Source organism: Daktulosphaira vitifoliae, unplaced genomic scaffold (genome assembly GCF_025091365.1).
Source record: "Daktulosphaira vitifoliae isolate Bord-2020 unplaced genomic scaffold, ASM2509136v1 Scaffold_3, whole genome shotgun sequence".
In the NCBI taxonomy this organism is placed as follows: Eukaryota; Metazoa; Arthropoda; class Insecta; order Hemiptera; family Phylloxeridae; genus Daktulosphaira; species Daktulosphaira vitifoliae.
Genome location: NW_026099574.1, coordinates 5,612,511 through 5,627,902, shown reverse-complemented (window position 1 = coordinate 5,627,902; position 15,392 = coordinate 5,612,511). Strand labels below are relative to the sequence as shown.

Genomic DNA, 15,392 nt, shown 5'->3' with positions numbered 1-15,392 from the left:
GATATTTTCTTTACTATAAATAACACTATAGTAAATGTATCAATATATTCATAATTTGCCTCATTTAGATTATACAATTCTACAATTTAGATGAACAAATTCATTTTAGCTTCGATGCGAAGCTGAGATGGTATTTATTTTATTATGATGTGTTTTTTTTTTTTTGTGTCTGTTAGCACTTTTCTCAGCTCTCACCGAACCGATTTTTTTCAACAATATATTAAAATATCACAAATCGTATCTAGTTGAAGACATTACCCTCAAAAATTGAAAAAATTTCCCTCGTTCTCCGTAAATGGGGGAATCTCCCAAAAAATTACAAATTTAAAAATCGCTAATTTTCGAAAATTTCTTTACTTAAAACTGCCATAACTTTTTCAAAAATGAATAAATCAATATCATTTTTTTTATAGATGCATAATGTCTTTACCTATCATTTGATATATTTTTTTTATAAATTTGACCCTTTACCTGGCCACAGGGAGGAATTCAAAATGACAACTTTTTCACAAAAAATTAACTTTTTAATTTAACTTCTAAAAGTGTTCCGGAAATACTGACACTTTTATATATATCTTAAATTAAAGCTTATGTAATATACTTTAATATTAAAAAGAAAATTTTAGACTTTATTTTGTCAACACAGTGAAAATGGCTTCCTTATGCTTTTTTTGTGTTAAAATACTCGATTCTATTTTTTACATTTTTAATTTTATAATGCTATAACTTATTGGAAAGCGTATGGATCAACAACATTTTTATATGAGAAATAATGTTTTTTAATATTCCCTTTTTTATTCGACATACTTTATCTTAATCAGAATATAAATAAGGAAATAGCAGATCATGTAGCTTTTGGAATAATCCACCTATATTTAAAATTAAACACTATCTAAAGATTTGCATCGAATCGTTTTTTATGATAGTGATTTTAATCACTGTCAGATATTATTATACTTGATCCAACTATGCCATGTCACCACTGTGCTGCGACACTCCTGTGCTGGGTCTTTTAGCTTTGATGCGAAGCTGAGAACGTATTAATTTTACTATGCTGTGTGTTTTTTTTTTTTACTATCAAAAATTGAAAATATTGTCCTCGTTCCCCGTAAATAGTAAAAATCCACCAAAAAATTACCATTTATAAAATCGCTAAACATTATTTAAACGTTTTTTTCTAAAAAATTGCCATAACTTATTGAAAAATTAACAATTCAAAATAATTCTTTTTTATATTTTAACCTTAGATATTTTTTTTCATTCGATATAAATTTTTTGAAAATTTGACCCTTTATCTGCCCACAGGAGGGGATTCAAAATAGCAACTTGTGCACAAAAATTTAACTTTTTCAACTTTAGTTTTGAAAATGTTACGGAAATACTCCGAGTTTCAAAGATATGTAAAATAAAAATAATTTTATACACTATAAGTTCAAAAAAAAAAATTGTACCGACGACATTTTATATTTACAAATAGTTGCTGTAGTTAAAAAACATGCTATTTTTGTGTTAAAATTCTTAGTATTGTATTTTAATTTATTTTAAAATACCTTATAAGAGGTACACTGATTTTCATGAATATTATATAAAATTAATTGACGTAATATTAAACTTATTTCAATTTTTTTTTCTTTAAAGTCGAAAAATTTAATTTTAACAGTTAAATCAGCTTAAATTGCCAAATTTATCAAAAAACGAATGCGACGAACATTTGCCGGATTCAGTAAAAATCATTGCCTATGATTTTTTTGCAATTTTTCGTAATTCTTTTTGAGTAGAATTTGCTTTTCAATAATCCACTAATTTCTTAAAATTAAACACTATCTACAGTTTTGCATCGAATCGTTTCTTAGATAGTGATTTTAATCACTGTCAGATATCATCTTTACTAGTCCCAACTATGCTACGCTTACACTGTGCTACCGTTTTTTTTTTAACTGCACATGCTTTTGTAACCTACCTATTAAAATAGGCTAATTTCTAAACATTTAAAATTTAAATATAAAATATTATATTCATCAAACTTAACAAAAAGCTATAACTAGTAGTTACGATTTTATTATAATTATATGTTACATATATAATTATATATACATATTAATAATTTTCTTCGTCAAAAAGTAGTTATACCTAATTAGTTTAGAATTAATCAAATTTCCAGTGGATCAAAACCAATAGCTGTATATATTTTTTGAGTAATTTGTTTGTGGAATAGCTAAAACGACCATAACTACTTTAATTTTTTTCACGAAAAATTGAGAACATTAACAAGAATTTAATATGTTCTCAAATGTATGTAATAACAAGTTAATAATTAAATAGATAATTGTTTAAAGTTTATTTAGCACTTCTTTTATTGTTGAGGTTGGAATTTGCTTCATTAAAAGCCATACTTTAATCAATCTTGATGCGTCATTCGTATGTATATTATTAAAGTTACGAACATTGAACATAATTGCTACTTTTTTCTACTCACTAGTGACATTTTAGAATTTTAATAGTAAATATATGTGTCTCAGATGAAACATAAAATGAATTAGCCAACGAATAAGAAATTGATGTTATATAAAAAATAATAATAATAATAAATTATAAATTCAACTCAATATATTTCTTTTATTAAAAATTGCATATTCAAATATTAATAAATCAATTAAAAACATTTATAAAAAATTTAATCTAAAATAATTGTTTTACATTTAGCAAAATTAATTTAACTAAAACACAAGTCAAAGTATAAAATACATAAAGTAAAATTAGGTGGTCATTGTACGTATCAAGTAAATAAGGAATATGACTTACACTTTTAGTTTGTAAATAGTTATCTAAAATTATAAATTAATAAAAAAGTTTAACTAATAATATAATTTTTCAATGTATAAATTGCCTTTAGTCTATTTTTTAACATCATAAAATACACAATACAAAAAATTTACTTAACATTACAGTAATAGTTTATAATGATAAATTACTAAAATATTCACGTTGATTTCATTACATTTTTATATCGTCATTTATTGAATGATTTTTTTTCTTTGAAATAAAATAGTCTTCAATTTCCATTAAAGTTTTATTTTCTGTTTCCGGTAAATTGAAATATAAGTAAAATATTCCAATTATTCCAATTGAACCAAATAAAATCATAGTATATTCAAGAGATAAAAATTCTTCAATACTTAGATATGACTTTGCCCATAAAAACATTAAAATGTAGGAAAACGCTGATGATATTCCAGTTGCAACACTTCGAACACTGTAAATAAAAAAAAAGGTTTTGTGATAATTAAAATAGAGGTGACTAAAATGTGTAGGATAGATAATTTATTATTATTATTAAAAATATTTTCTCAAAAACAAAACCGATAAATCATTAAAATTTAATTAAAGTTTTTAATATAATCGATATGAATTCGAAACTGTATATTGTTTTTATGAAGATTCATAATTTTTTTTTATGTATTATTTTATAATCTATTTTTATAAATTGACTTATAAAGAATTTATATGAATAAATTTACTTATTAAGAGTAATGTTTATCAAAGAAAAATAAATTAAATTTTAGAATATATATTTGATTATATTTATACACTAATAATATTTAAATAGGAATCCTTAAAATTATTAATATTTCAACTGTAGTATTACTTTAAATATAAGCAATGAAATTTATTGCAACATTACTTTTAATTTAATAATTTAATTTTTTTTGCTTTTAGTTCTAAAATCTCAATTTTTCATGTATAATTTCTGAGTTTTAAAATAAAGTGCTTATTTACTTATTTGGATATATTTCACTGATCACCATCCACGGTACAGCTATTAAGGTATAAGCGAAAAAATAAATGGCGAATATCAACAAAAAGAATATCCATGGAATGCTTGTAAATATTCCAGCTTTTATTAATATCAGGTAGACGCCAAATGCTAATAAGATCATTGTGTTTGCTGACAATGCAAATAATGCTAAAAATCGTTTTCCAACTATTTTAACAAGCATAGTCGTCATGATACATGGAATGATTTGTGATATTGACAAAAACATCTTTAACAATCAAAGGGCATTTAATAGTATTTTAATCAATCATTAACTTAAAGCTTCAAATTACCACTATTAAGGTTTGATTTTTCCCTAAACCAACTTCAGTCAATAAATTCATTATATATGGTCTGACAGGGATAATACTGAGTAATTGAGAGAACATAAAAAATAATAGCAGCATTCTTAATGGTCTATAAACCATGGGATTTTTAAACATCGCTATTTTCGAGGTCATCTTGACGTCGTTTTGAATTTTATTTTCATTTTTATTTCCAGATAACTCGACGTAACGGACTATTTCATTGAATTCTTCTTCAATTTCTGAAGGATAAACCCAACCTCTTAACCAGCATAATGATTTTCTAGCATCTTCAGTTCGACCTTTGGTCAAAAACCATATTGGTGATTCTGGTATCTAGTTCAATAGATAAATTATAGTCACAAATATAAGTACATAATATAGAATAACAAAATGATATCGTAAAATAGTGAAGATTTTTCTTATTAAGTTATTGATCAGATGATTACTTACTATTAAAATTAGCAATGTATAACTTAAATGAGATAAATTTTCAATATTAATAACTATAAATTTATGCATTAATTACATACCATACAAATAAGACAAACGCAACTTATTGGAATTATTAAGCTTATTAATGCTGTAATTCTTGAACCAAAAAAGAATCCCAATGAGGAGTTTATTATGGCGCCAAACATGACTCCGGCGCTAGCCAATGAAGACATTTGTCCTCTGAGTCTAGGCTCTGTTACCTCTCCAATATAAGAGAAAACAGGTGCCTCGCAAAACCCTATGCCTAACCCCATCGACACTGTAGCTATAAAGAGCATCGTAGAAGAGTAACAGAAGTACAGCAGTATCCAGCCGATAAAACTGGGAACGATTGCTAGAATCATACAGCGTTTTCTTCCAATCTTCTCTTGTAAAAATCCTGCGATGAAGCTACCGGGTGGTTGACAGACAAACAAAATACTTCCTATTAATTTTTTTTTTTTAACAATATAACACAAATAATTTTATTATTGTTCAGTCAAAAGTGGCAAAAACTTACCATACCAAGAGGCTTCAGTATCAGTTAAAGAAAAGCCAATGTTACTATTTTTATACAATTCACCAAGTACCAGCGTAGGCATCATTATTTCCATTCCCAAATTAACAAGCAGCAAACTTTGAGTTATAACAGCAAATAACTAAAAAATATATACAAAATTAGTACACATTCATAATTTTATAATTATTTATCATTAATAGTGTATTTTTAAAATGACAATTGTTTTGGCTAGCGACATTAATTTAATTAATTTGTACACTTTGATTTAAATTAGAAGAACTTATAGAACCTTCTCACTTAATTTTAAATTAGTTCTTAAAATTTTTTATAATGTAATAAAAAATGATCCATGATATTTTGAAAAATCTAATAACTTAAATATTTTGGGCAATTTTTTATAATAATTTATGCACTCTTAAACTACGTTGAAATCATATATTTTATTATTTCTTTTTAATAATAAAAAATTTAAAATTAATTTTAATTATAAAATAGCCGTTTTTTTAACTTTCGCACAAACAATTTTAATGGGAAATAACAATTTTAGTACAATTACTTATTGAGTTACAAGTGTTTTAATATATAAAATAAGTATATAGCGTCGTTGAAGTTCGTATAATAAAAATACTATATTGTATAACTGAGATAATCTCAGTGGATTTCTATTAACTAAAACTAATGGAAAAAAATTCAATTTCTAAAAGAAACTACGAAAAAGTTTCAAACTAAAATACGATCAAGTGTTATGATGAACAGTTCAATTGTTATTTATCGGTTAATAAGTTGGTAAAACATAAAATTTCGGTGTGCCAAAAGTTTTTAAACGGTCTATGCTCTAGTTCCAATAAAAAGACATATTGCATTTTGATACATGGAAATTTATTTGGTAATTTTTGGTTACAACTTTTACTTTCTTAGTGTATATTCGAAATTACCAAATAAATAAATATACATATTTATTCATCTGTACATATATGTTTACTTGATGTTTAACAAAGTTATTACAAACATTATGTTATGCAAATGGTAAAATTGAAACAAAATATTAATTTGTATTATGATATAAATAACTGGATGAAATAAACAGTACTCGTACGAATTAATAATAAATGTTTCTTTTAATCTTAGTTTGTCTTACACGAAGAAAGAAAAACATTGTATTGGTCATGTTTAAAAATATAATCATAATATAATGATTTTTAATATGATATAATTGTGCAATAACTCGTTTTATTATACTTTGAAAATAAATAAACAACCAACAAATTACTAAAAAAAGTAATAATAATAATAATGACCTTCCTACTTTGTTCTTTAAATTATTTAAAATAATAAAATATTACTAGTACTATAAACATACATGTATTATTAACCACTCAATTACTAACAAAATTACAATTATTCTGAATAATTGTAATTTTTTGGCTTTCTTTAGTTACACATGTTTTTCGTTTTATCAATTATGAAGTATTTTTTTATGATCACTTCATATACTTTTAAGATCGGCAACTATATTTTTTCCAATAACAGATTTTAAAGAAATGTGAATATTTTTATTTCTTGAGGGAAGAAGGATCGACGCTGCAAAATGCTTTAGGAAAACAATATCCATAAGCCTGTCCTTATCTCCAGTTAATATTTTAAAATATTAATAACTTAGTATTTTGTAATAAAAGGATCACTCTGTTTATAATTATAATTAATTTTCAAATTACTCACTTGTGCTAGTAACGCTTTTTGGTCATAATTTCGATTACAACCGACTATTACATCCTTGTCAATCATGTTTTAAAATTTCACAGCAGTAATGTTAACTTCTGAAAAAAACAAATATGATTAATAATGTGAGACATCATCAATCGACTTAAAATAATATTTGTCAAATAAAATATTATTCTATAACATTGTATTGTTGATAAATATTACATACATTTATCATGACCATGATCATTTAATTGATTATTGTTCCTCTAATGTATAGAGTTATTTTGTAAGAACTTTAATACATTTTATATATATAAAAACATTTAAAACTAAATTAAGTAGAATTTTCCTTTCGTCGATTACAATATTTATTATAAATAGTACATAGTTGACTATCAAGCATCAACAAGTGTTTGTGTTTCTTTTCATCAATTTATTGAATTTAATTTAGTATATTTAATATATATTTTAAATTAATTAGTTTCATATTATTTATACATGAAATTAATATATAGACCAGTTACAACTACTACTAATAGGTAAGTAATTGGGAATAAAAAGTAATGATCTTATTAAATATATATAATTTATTAAACTCTGTCGTGATATACTTTCAACATCATCACGTAAAAATTGTGATCATCATTGTCGAATTCTTACGTATTCAATTTGTGAACTAAAAGTCAGATTTGTGTTATTTCGTTTAACAGATATTACTTAATACTGTCACTGAAGTTATTATAAGAATAAAGAAAAATTATTTGGTAAGATTTCAAATCAATACGAATTAGTACTTATATTATTTTATAACCCTTGAAATCATATCCCTAATGAAAGTAACTCTCACTTATATCCAACACACCTTTAAATTTTATCAAGTTTTAATATTTTATTATTTAGTTCAAAAGCAAACAAGAGTTTATACCATTTTATTTATTATATTAAGTTTTGAGTTACGATAACTCTCTTAAAAGTTTTATTGAATTAGAGTTAGAAGTATCCATAAAAAACTTAGCGCCTTAGAAAACAATATGGTGTCTTTTAAACAACACGTTAATAAACCTTCGGCCAAGTAATGTTAAATGTTAATGTTAAAAAATAAAATTCTACTTTGCTTTTTATAAGAGCAAAGTACTATTTCCGAATCACATTCCACTACACAAACAGATAAAATTGTTGAAGAAGTTAATGATCAAATTATGAGATTTTGTATGTTTAATGTTTATGGTATATCTGAAGTGTTAGATGAATAAATATTATGGCTATTATAAGCTGTAAAAAATTTACTTACTGGTATGGCTCCTTCAATTAATTTTAAAGGGTGTAAACGACTTGGTAAATTCAGTATCGCGACCAATTTGAATTGAATTCAGATATTGCTGTTATTTCTGTGCTAAAATTTAAAATTAAACTATGTAATACTGTTTGTTTATTGATAAAAATGATTGAGTTACCAAAGATTTCTCAGCTGCTCAAAGAGATCATATAACTAGTTTACTTTCTAAATTGTTAGAAAAGCTAAAGAGTGAATATTTAAGATGGGTTATTAAATATTTCAATAGTAGACAGTACCTTGTGTCCAAAAAACTAGTTTATTACCACAAGGATACTATTTCAAACTTAATGTAAATACTGTTTAAATAATATTTATTGTATTAATTATAAATAAAAAAGTTGTATGAATTGTACCAAAATTTACGAGGTATACCTACTAAAATTAATTTACTATAATGAAAATTTTCATGTTTTAATTTAGATTTTTTCGTTTTATGTGAAACGTGGCTATATAAGCTGATATAACTGATACGTAATTAGGTTTTTCTGGGGATTATGTTGATAGAAATAGAAGTACCCGTTCTTAGTTAAGAGGTGGAGGTTTTATATTTGTATAAAATAAGCGTGTTAAAAAAATATGATTTAGACCTTGTCAAACTGGTTGTTTGTGATCGTCTTGAACAGCTGTTCAATGTTATAGTTGGTATTGAACAGCTGTTCAATGTTATAGTTGGTTATAGTAAATTTACTACATCCCCCTCCCCGTCTAGCTATTTAAGCAGCCATGAAATTTATATGGATGCTGTAGGTTAAATAATTAAAAAAAAATGTGTTAACACAAATATCTTGATAACAGGTGATTTTAATTAGTCGAATTTACATTTATGTAATTGTGATTTGGGTTTAATTATTAATGGAACATTGTTGGATAAAGCTGAAACATTATTTAAGAGTTATTTATTTCAAAAATTTAATAATGTCTTAAATTTGATAGATCTCACTTGATTAAGTTTTATTGAATGAGTTTAATACTATGCTAATATTATTAGAAACTGCACTAGTCCTGATTAACAATGATCATCCTGCACTTAGTATTGAAGTAAAATTAGGTTGTTTTACTAAAGATAAAATAAAAGAATAAAAAATGTATAACTTATAAATAGCTCCGCCTAGCTGGAGCTCCGACTTAGACCTGATGAGCCCTAATCACGTGCCTACAACGCATTATAACACTATTTTTGAATTAAAAACATTAATAAAATTGTGTTATGAAATTATTGCCTCTAATGTGTTACTATAATATAGAATTTCGAATAAAAAAAAGTAAATTTAAATTCCTCAATACAAATTTTCTTTATCGTCTAATAATTATTAGATGTTAATGAAAATAAAAAAAATAAGAGTATACATTTTCTTATTTTAAATCACTTCTAAAGGTTTGTGTTGGATCCAAAATTTCATATTTATGTCAAACTATAATAAACTAATTATGCCCTAAATGCAGAGACCAAATATACTATAGTTTCAGTACCCAAAAAAAATACAAATGATTAGAAAAACATATCCCATAAAATAATATCTTAATGTCTTATTATATGTCTACAAAAAATATAATCAAAATGTGTATTCANTAATAAACTAATTATGCCCTAAATGCAGAGACCAAATATACTATAGTTTCAGTACCCAAAAAAAATACAAATGATTAGAAAACATATCCCATAAAATAATATCTTAATGTCTTATTATATGTCTACAAAAAATATAATCAAAATGTGTATTCAAAATAATATTTAATAATAAACAACTAATTGTTATTGAGCAAAACTGGTATGCAAAAGAAAACTCTAAAATAATTATTATACAATTTGTAGATACCGTGTTATTTATGTTTTCTGTTAATATGACACAAAATACAAACAACATTTCAATGCACAAACACTAAATGGTGTGCAAATAAAAATTACGAACTTAAAAAAAATTCTCCAAGATTCTTAAATAGTCAGTTTAATAATTGAGTATGGGTCAGTTAGACACCGTCGGAAGACAAAAATTATGCAACCTTATTGGTTTTAAAAAAATTTTGCATCAGTTAAAAAAAAAATTTACAATCAGGAAATCATAATCATCTATTATAATTTAAAATCCAAATTACTATAAAGTGGTTTTAAAATCAGTGATAAATCAATATGTTTATCAAATTATCAAAAATTGAAAATATAAAAAATTAAGTAAATATATAATAATCAAACATAATTCTTTGTTGATATACCCTGCTCGATTACGTTATTTATAACGATCCTAATCGTTCTAGAGGTTCAGGAGATCCTTGTTCATTGCAAATCTCCTCATGGAGTCAATAATATGGAATCCAACGCAAGTTTGATAAACACAAAAAATATTTATTGGAACGATAACATATAAAATAAATCAGACAAATGCTCTATTGGATAAAGTCGCGAAACAATATGGATTATTATTATTATATCAAAGAAGATTACAGTCTGATATTTTAATTATATTCAAAATTATAAACGGTCATTTAGATTGCTCAATATTTAAAAAAAAATTGATTGTAAAGTTCGCATTTTAGCGAACTTTCGCATGCGAAGCTGAGAAGGTATTGGTTTTACAATGATGTGTTTTTTTTTTTTTTTTGTGTCTGTTACCACTTTTACTCAGCTCTCACTGAATGGATTTCTTTCAACGATACGTCAAAAGATCACAAATCGTATCTAGTTGAAGACATTACCCTTAAAAATTGAAAAAATTTCCCTCGTTCCCCGTAAATGGGGAAACCGCCAAAAAAATTACTAATTTAATAATCGCTAATTTTCAAAATTTTTTCAATTTTTTTTACTAAAAACTACCGTAACTTTTTCAAAAATGAACATATCAATATAATTTTTATTTTATAGATGCTTGATGTCTTTACCAATCATTTAGTATATTTTTTTTATAAATTTAACCCTTTCCCTACCCACAGGGGGATTTAAAATGACAACTTTTTCACAAAAAATTTACTTTTTCAACTTAACTTTTGAAAATGTTCCGGAAGGTCTGACACTTTTATATATATCTTAAATTAAAGCTAATGTAATGTACTTTATTATGAAAAAAATGTATGGATCAACACAATTTTTTTATGAAAAATAATATTTTTTTATAATCCCTTTTTCATTCGACATATTTTATCTTAATTAGGATATTAATAAGGAACTAGCAGATCATGTAGCTTTTGGAATAATACACCAATTTTTTAAAATTAAACACTCTAAAGATTTGCATCGAAGCGTTTTATTTTGATAGTGATTTTAATCACTGTCAGTTATCATTATACTTGATTCAACTATGCCATGTCACTACTGTGCCGCGACCCCCCTGTGCTGGGGTTTTTTTAATACCCATTCCATTTAAAAACATGTTACACTATGAAAAAATAAAAATAAACACTAATAATAGCAATTAAATTTAGTATAACATTGATATTGATAAATTAGTGTAGTCATTTTTACGGAGAAATAATGAAAAAAGTTAACAAAGTTAAATTATTCTCAGCCTTCGGTAGCAGCACCTATGATTATACTGTTTGACCTAAAGAATAAACATAAATAATTGAACACATATATATATATATATAAATGAAAGGAAAATACCTAAGGTATTTAAAGAAAAAAAATATTTTTGTTTCATCTGTTTATCAAAATGTAATAATTGAACAAGAGTTGAGAAATAACCTTTTATTCTCATTATTTCTATTTAAAATACAAGACAATTTTTGTACATTATCAATAAATTATAATTGCCCGGATGCGGCATGAGAAAAGAACTTTTATGATTAAGCAGCACATCATTAATTTTATATTTTTTGTGATAAGGATATAATTTCATCTTAAATTATTTTGACTGCGCTTTTAAAAATGTTTCTAATTGTAGTAAACAATAAAATGATAATGTTATAGCGTTCTGGCGGTGAATTTTTTAATGACTTAAAATTCAATTTTGAAAATGAAAATAAATAGCTTTTATAGGGTAGGAGACTAGAGGAATGTCGGCCACCTAAGCGGTATTTGATGTAACTCAAATGCTTTTCATTTTAATATTTAAAAATAACTTGGCAATTAAGCATTAACATGTAGGCTATATTATATCAAAGTTTTAAGTTCTTAAAATCTATATTTATTTTATAATATTAATTTAATTTTTTTTAAAATTCAATTTGACTAGGACTATTTTTACATAGGGGTTATACTACATATATAAACCAATTAAAATTTAAACTCATTAAATACATTTACATAAATAAATAAATAATCGATATTGTGAATATAGCTCTTTTAATACTACATTAACTAAATTAATGTATTAATAATTTTTATAAAATTCATTTGATGTGGAGAATTAAAGTAATAACGGTAACTTTGATGGTTTTTGATATAATTCAAAATTATTCTTTTTAAATATTTTGAATTCCATTGAAAATAAAGGATTATTATGTTGATTACATTATGTCAAGATTACAAGTTTATTAAATTAAAATGTAATTAAAAAAAAAATTAATAAATATAGTGTTTTTTCCCGGTATTTTCCCTTTATATTGACTATTATTAACCCCTTTAGCATACATCTGACTATAATCAATTTATCCATTAAGTAAAACCATTTATCATTTCCATAGAAATTCTTATCTAACATATGTTAGATAAGAATTTCTACAATTGATGTTAAGTTGACAATCGCAAAAATGTTGATATGTCCGTTAACAATAAAATGAAAACGATATTCTGATGATAAAAAAAATATTACATTACAACTAGTAATCATATTTTAGGTAACAATAACAATTATAATATTCCTATAATTCAGTGTTTTAGTTTAAAAAAATTTCGGGTGACCGGCATTCCCTTAGTCTCCCTAGGTCATATACTGTGAAAGCCAATTTGCCGAAACAATTACCAACGGAATTGATAAAATAGTAACGATTTAACAAAAAATTTTATAACGTTCTACCTATTTATATTTCAGCTATCAATGTCAAATTCGTGTTAATATACTTGTTAAAGATAAGTTAAAACGAGACAACGATTGACAACTTTTTAAATAAACAACACGATGTACAGTTATAAAGAAAACATATTACTCGTAAAGCTATAAATGACACTTGATAATAATAATACACTGGATTTATACACTGTGTTATTATTATTACATATTCGATTTTTATGTATCTTATATCAATAAACTCTGCAGGGTATGTTGATCTTTGTACTATAGTCACGACTATAGTACTAAGAATATTGAAGCAAGTCTATTTTCAAACAACAGTACGTTTATTTATTAAAAAGAAAATAAAAATATTAAAATAAATTGTAATTTTAAAACCCCTATAATAATTTTATTCCTAAAAATGATTAGCACATTATTCCCTTGATGAATAAAGTGTTAATAAAATGTTTGCCCGAAATAGACTGGTTTTTTATTACAAAAAAGATATTATTTCAAACATTATTACAATTTCATTTATTTTACTAATAGTTAATTATAAATATACAAAACATTAACTTACTAAAATTTTAATGAAGTGTCGTTTAGGTTTCTTTATGGCTTGACAAGTACTTAAAGACTAATAACAATATAATTATAAACAGTTGTTATTTTGAGATCAAGGAAATTTTGTTGACTAAATAACTAACTTTACTACATACACATTTTTTTCAGAATGAATTAGTAAGAGTTTATCTGAGGTAAGTGAACTGATAGCATAATAGTCATTATTATTATTTTGTACAATCAAATATGATAATACTCCATCGTTTATTTAAACATTTGGACTTTACTTTGTATTATTAATTATTAGTTAACACCATTTTTGATTTTACTCAAAATTATACGTACTCAAAAACAAATAATAAAAAATCAAAATTTTGCTTTAATTAAGTAATAAATCATATTCATCTCTCACTAATCACGCCGTATGTTAGCTCTGTTAATTGATATTTATGATTTATAAGTGAATTAATAAATGGTTTAAATATTCTCAGAGGAAATGTTACTGAGTTTAAATTTATTCATAAAAATGTTTATAATGAAATAATGTACATGTGTTACATTATTTCATATTATAAAATTTTATTATAATACAAAATTAAAAAATTTTCAAGCTCATTTATTGAGAATTAATCATTATTCATTATCAATCATTAAAAATCGTAAAAAAATTGAAGTGTTAAAAATTATATCATATGCCAGTACTTACGTTATTCGAAAAACAGCTCAATGAATTCACTCATTTTTCAATACAATGTACAACTGAACAATAATACAAGGTTTGGAAAAAGAAAACTGTAACATGTGTTTAATTTTTCATAAATATGGTAAAAAAAATAGCTCCATTAATTATAAATAGTTATTAAAGTATTATTATATTTTACTCGGTAAGGGTAATTTTAAAGGGTAATTATTTAGATTTACCAATATGAAAATGTTTGTAATTTTCATTAGTGTAATTGAAAACCAACTAAGTAATTATTAATTTTTATTAACCCGAAAAAAAATTAGATACTTAATATTTTCTTAAATACTTAAGTAAACATTGAATATTTAAAAATAAACGTATATTAAAGTTAAAAAATATAATAATGTTTTTAATCAATAGAACAAAAATATATAATTAGGTTATTAGAACATTAAAGCCAACATCGTTTACAATAAGCCAACAAACGTTAGCGTAAAATGTTTAAAACAACAAAACAAAATTTCAATGTAGAATATAACTTTAAGTAAAATAATTTCAATATGACAAACATTCAAATAATTATATAATCCAGCGTCTAAAAAATAATTAAATTAATATTTGCCCAAAGATTATAAAAATTAAATTTGTTTAAAAAAAATATTTACAAAATATTATTAAGTCAACATAAATTATTAAAAAAATTATTCATATATTTAAATTATAAATTTATACTAATTTAAAAATAATAATGTCAATAACGAGTTGTTTAATTTAATTAATTTAACTTAGTGTTTAGACTTAATTTTAACTTAATAACTATTCAAACCTCAACCTTGACTTTTATAATAATTTTTAGGTAGAAATCAGATCTACCGACCGAGTTTTTCTATTATCCTTAAGTCTGTTCGAATGCTCCAAAGCTAAATAACTATACAAATTTTATCAGTACATTAGTTATTGAGTCTGATAGTGTTAAATTCACAATAATTAGTTCTTATATTGTATTGTCGGGATTATAAAAAAAATTATTAGTAATTAATCATAACATTATAAAATAATTAGTAA

General features: G+C 24.0%; 1 protein-coding gene across 2 annotated transcripts; it reads right to left on the bottom strand.

Moving 5' to 3' along the window:
• Positions 1-2,608: 2,608 nt before the first annotated feature.
• On the bottom strand, positions 2,609-13,823 carry LOC126901083 (facilitated trehalose transporter Tret1-like). 2 transcript variants are annotated; one of them, XM_050677304.1, is made up of 8 exons: positions 13,659-13,823; positions 8,109-8,210; positions 6,833-6,930; positions 5,114-5,252; positions 4,653-5,038; positions 4,108-4,455; positions 3,778-4,043; positions 2,609-3,253 (listed from the first exon to the last, which is right to left on the bottom strand). In XM_050677304.1, the coding sequence occupies exons 3-8, from the start codon at positions 6,896-6,898 to the stop codon at positions 2,995-2,997; spliced, it is 1,464 nt and encodes a 487-aa protein (XP_050533261.1). In that variant the 5' UTR covers positions 6,899-6,930; positions 8,109-8,210; positions 13,659-13,823; the 3' UTR covers positions 2,609-2,994. The 2 variants fall into 2 exon arrangements, with proteins under 2 accessions (XP_050533261.1, XP_050533260.1); XM_050677303.1 differs by lacking the exon at positions 13,659-13,823 and adding an exon at positions 8,272-8,801.
• Between the last annotated feature and the right edge of the window lie 1,569 nt (positions 13,824-15,392).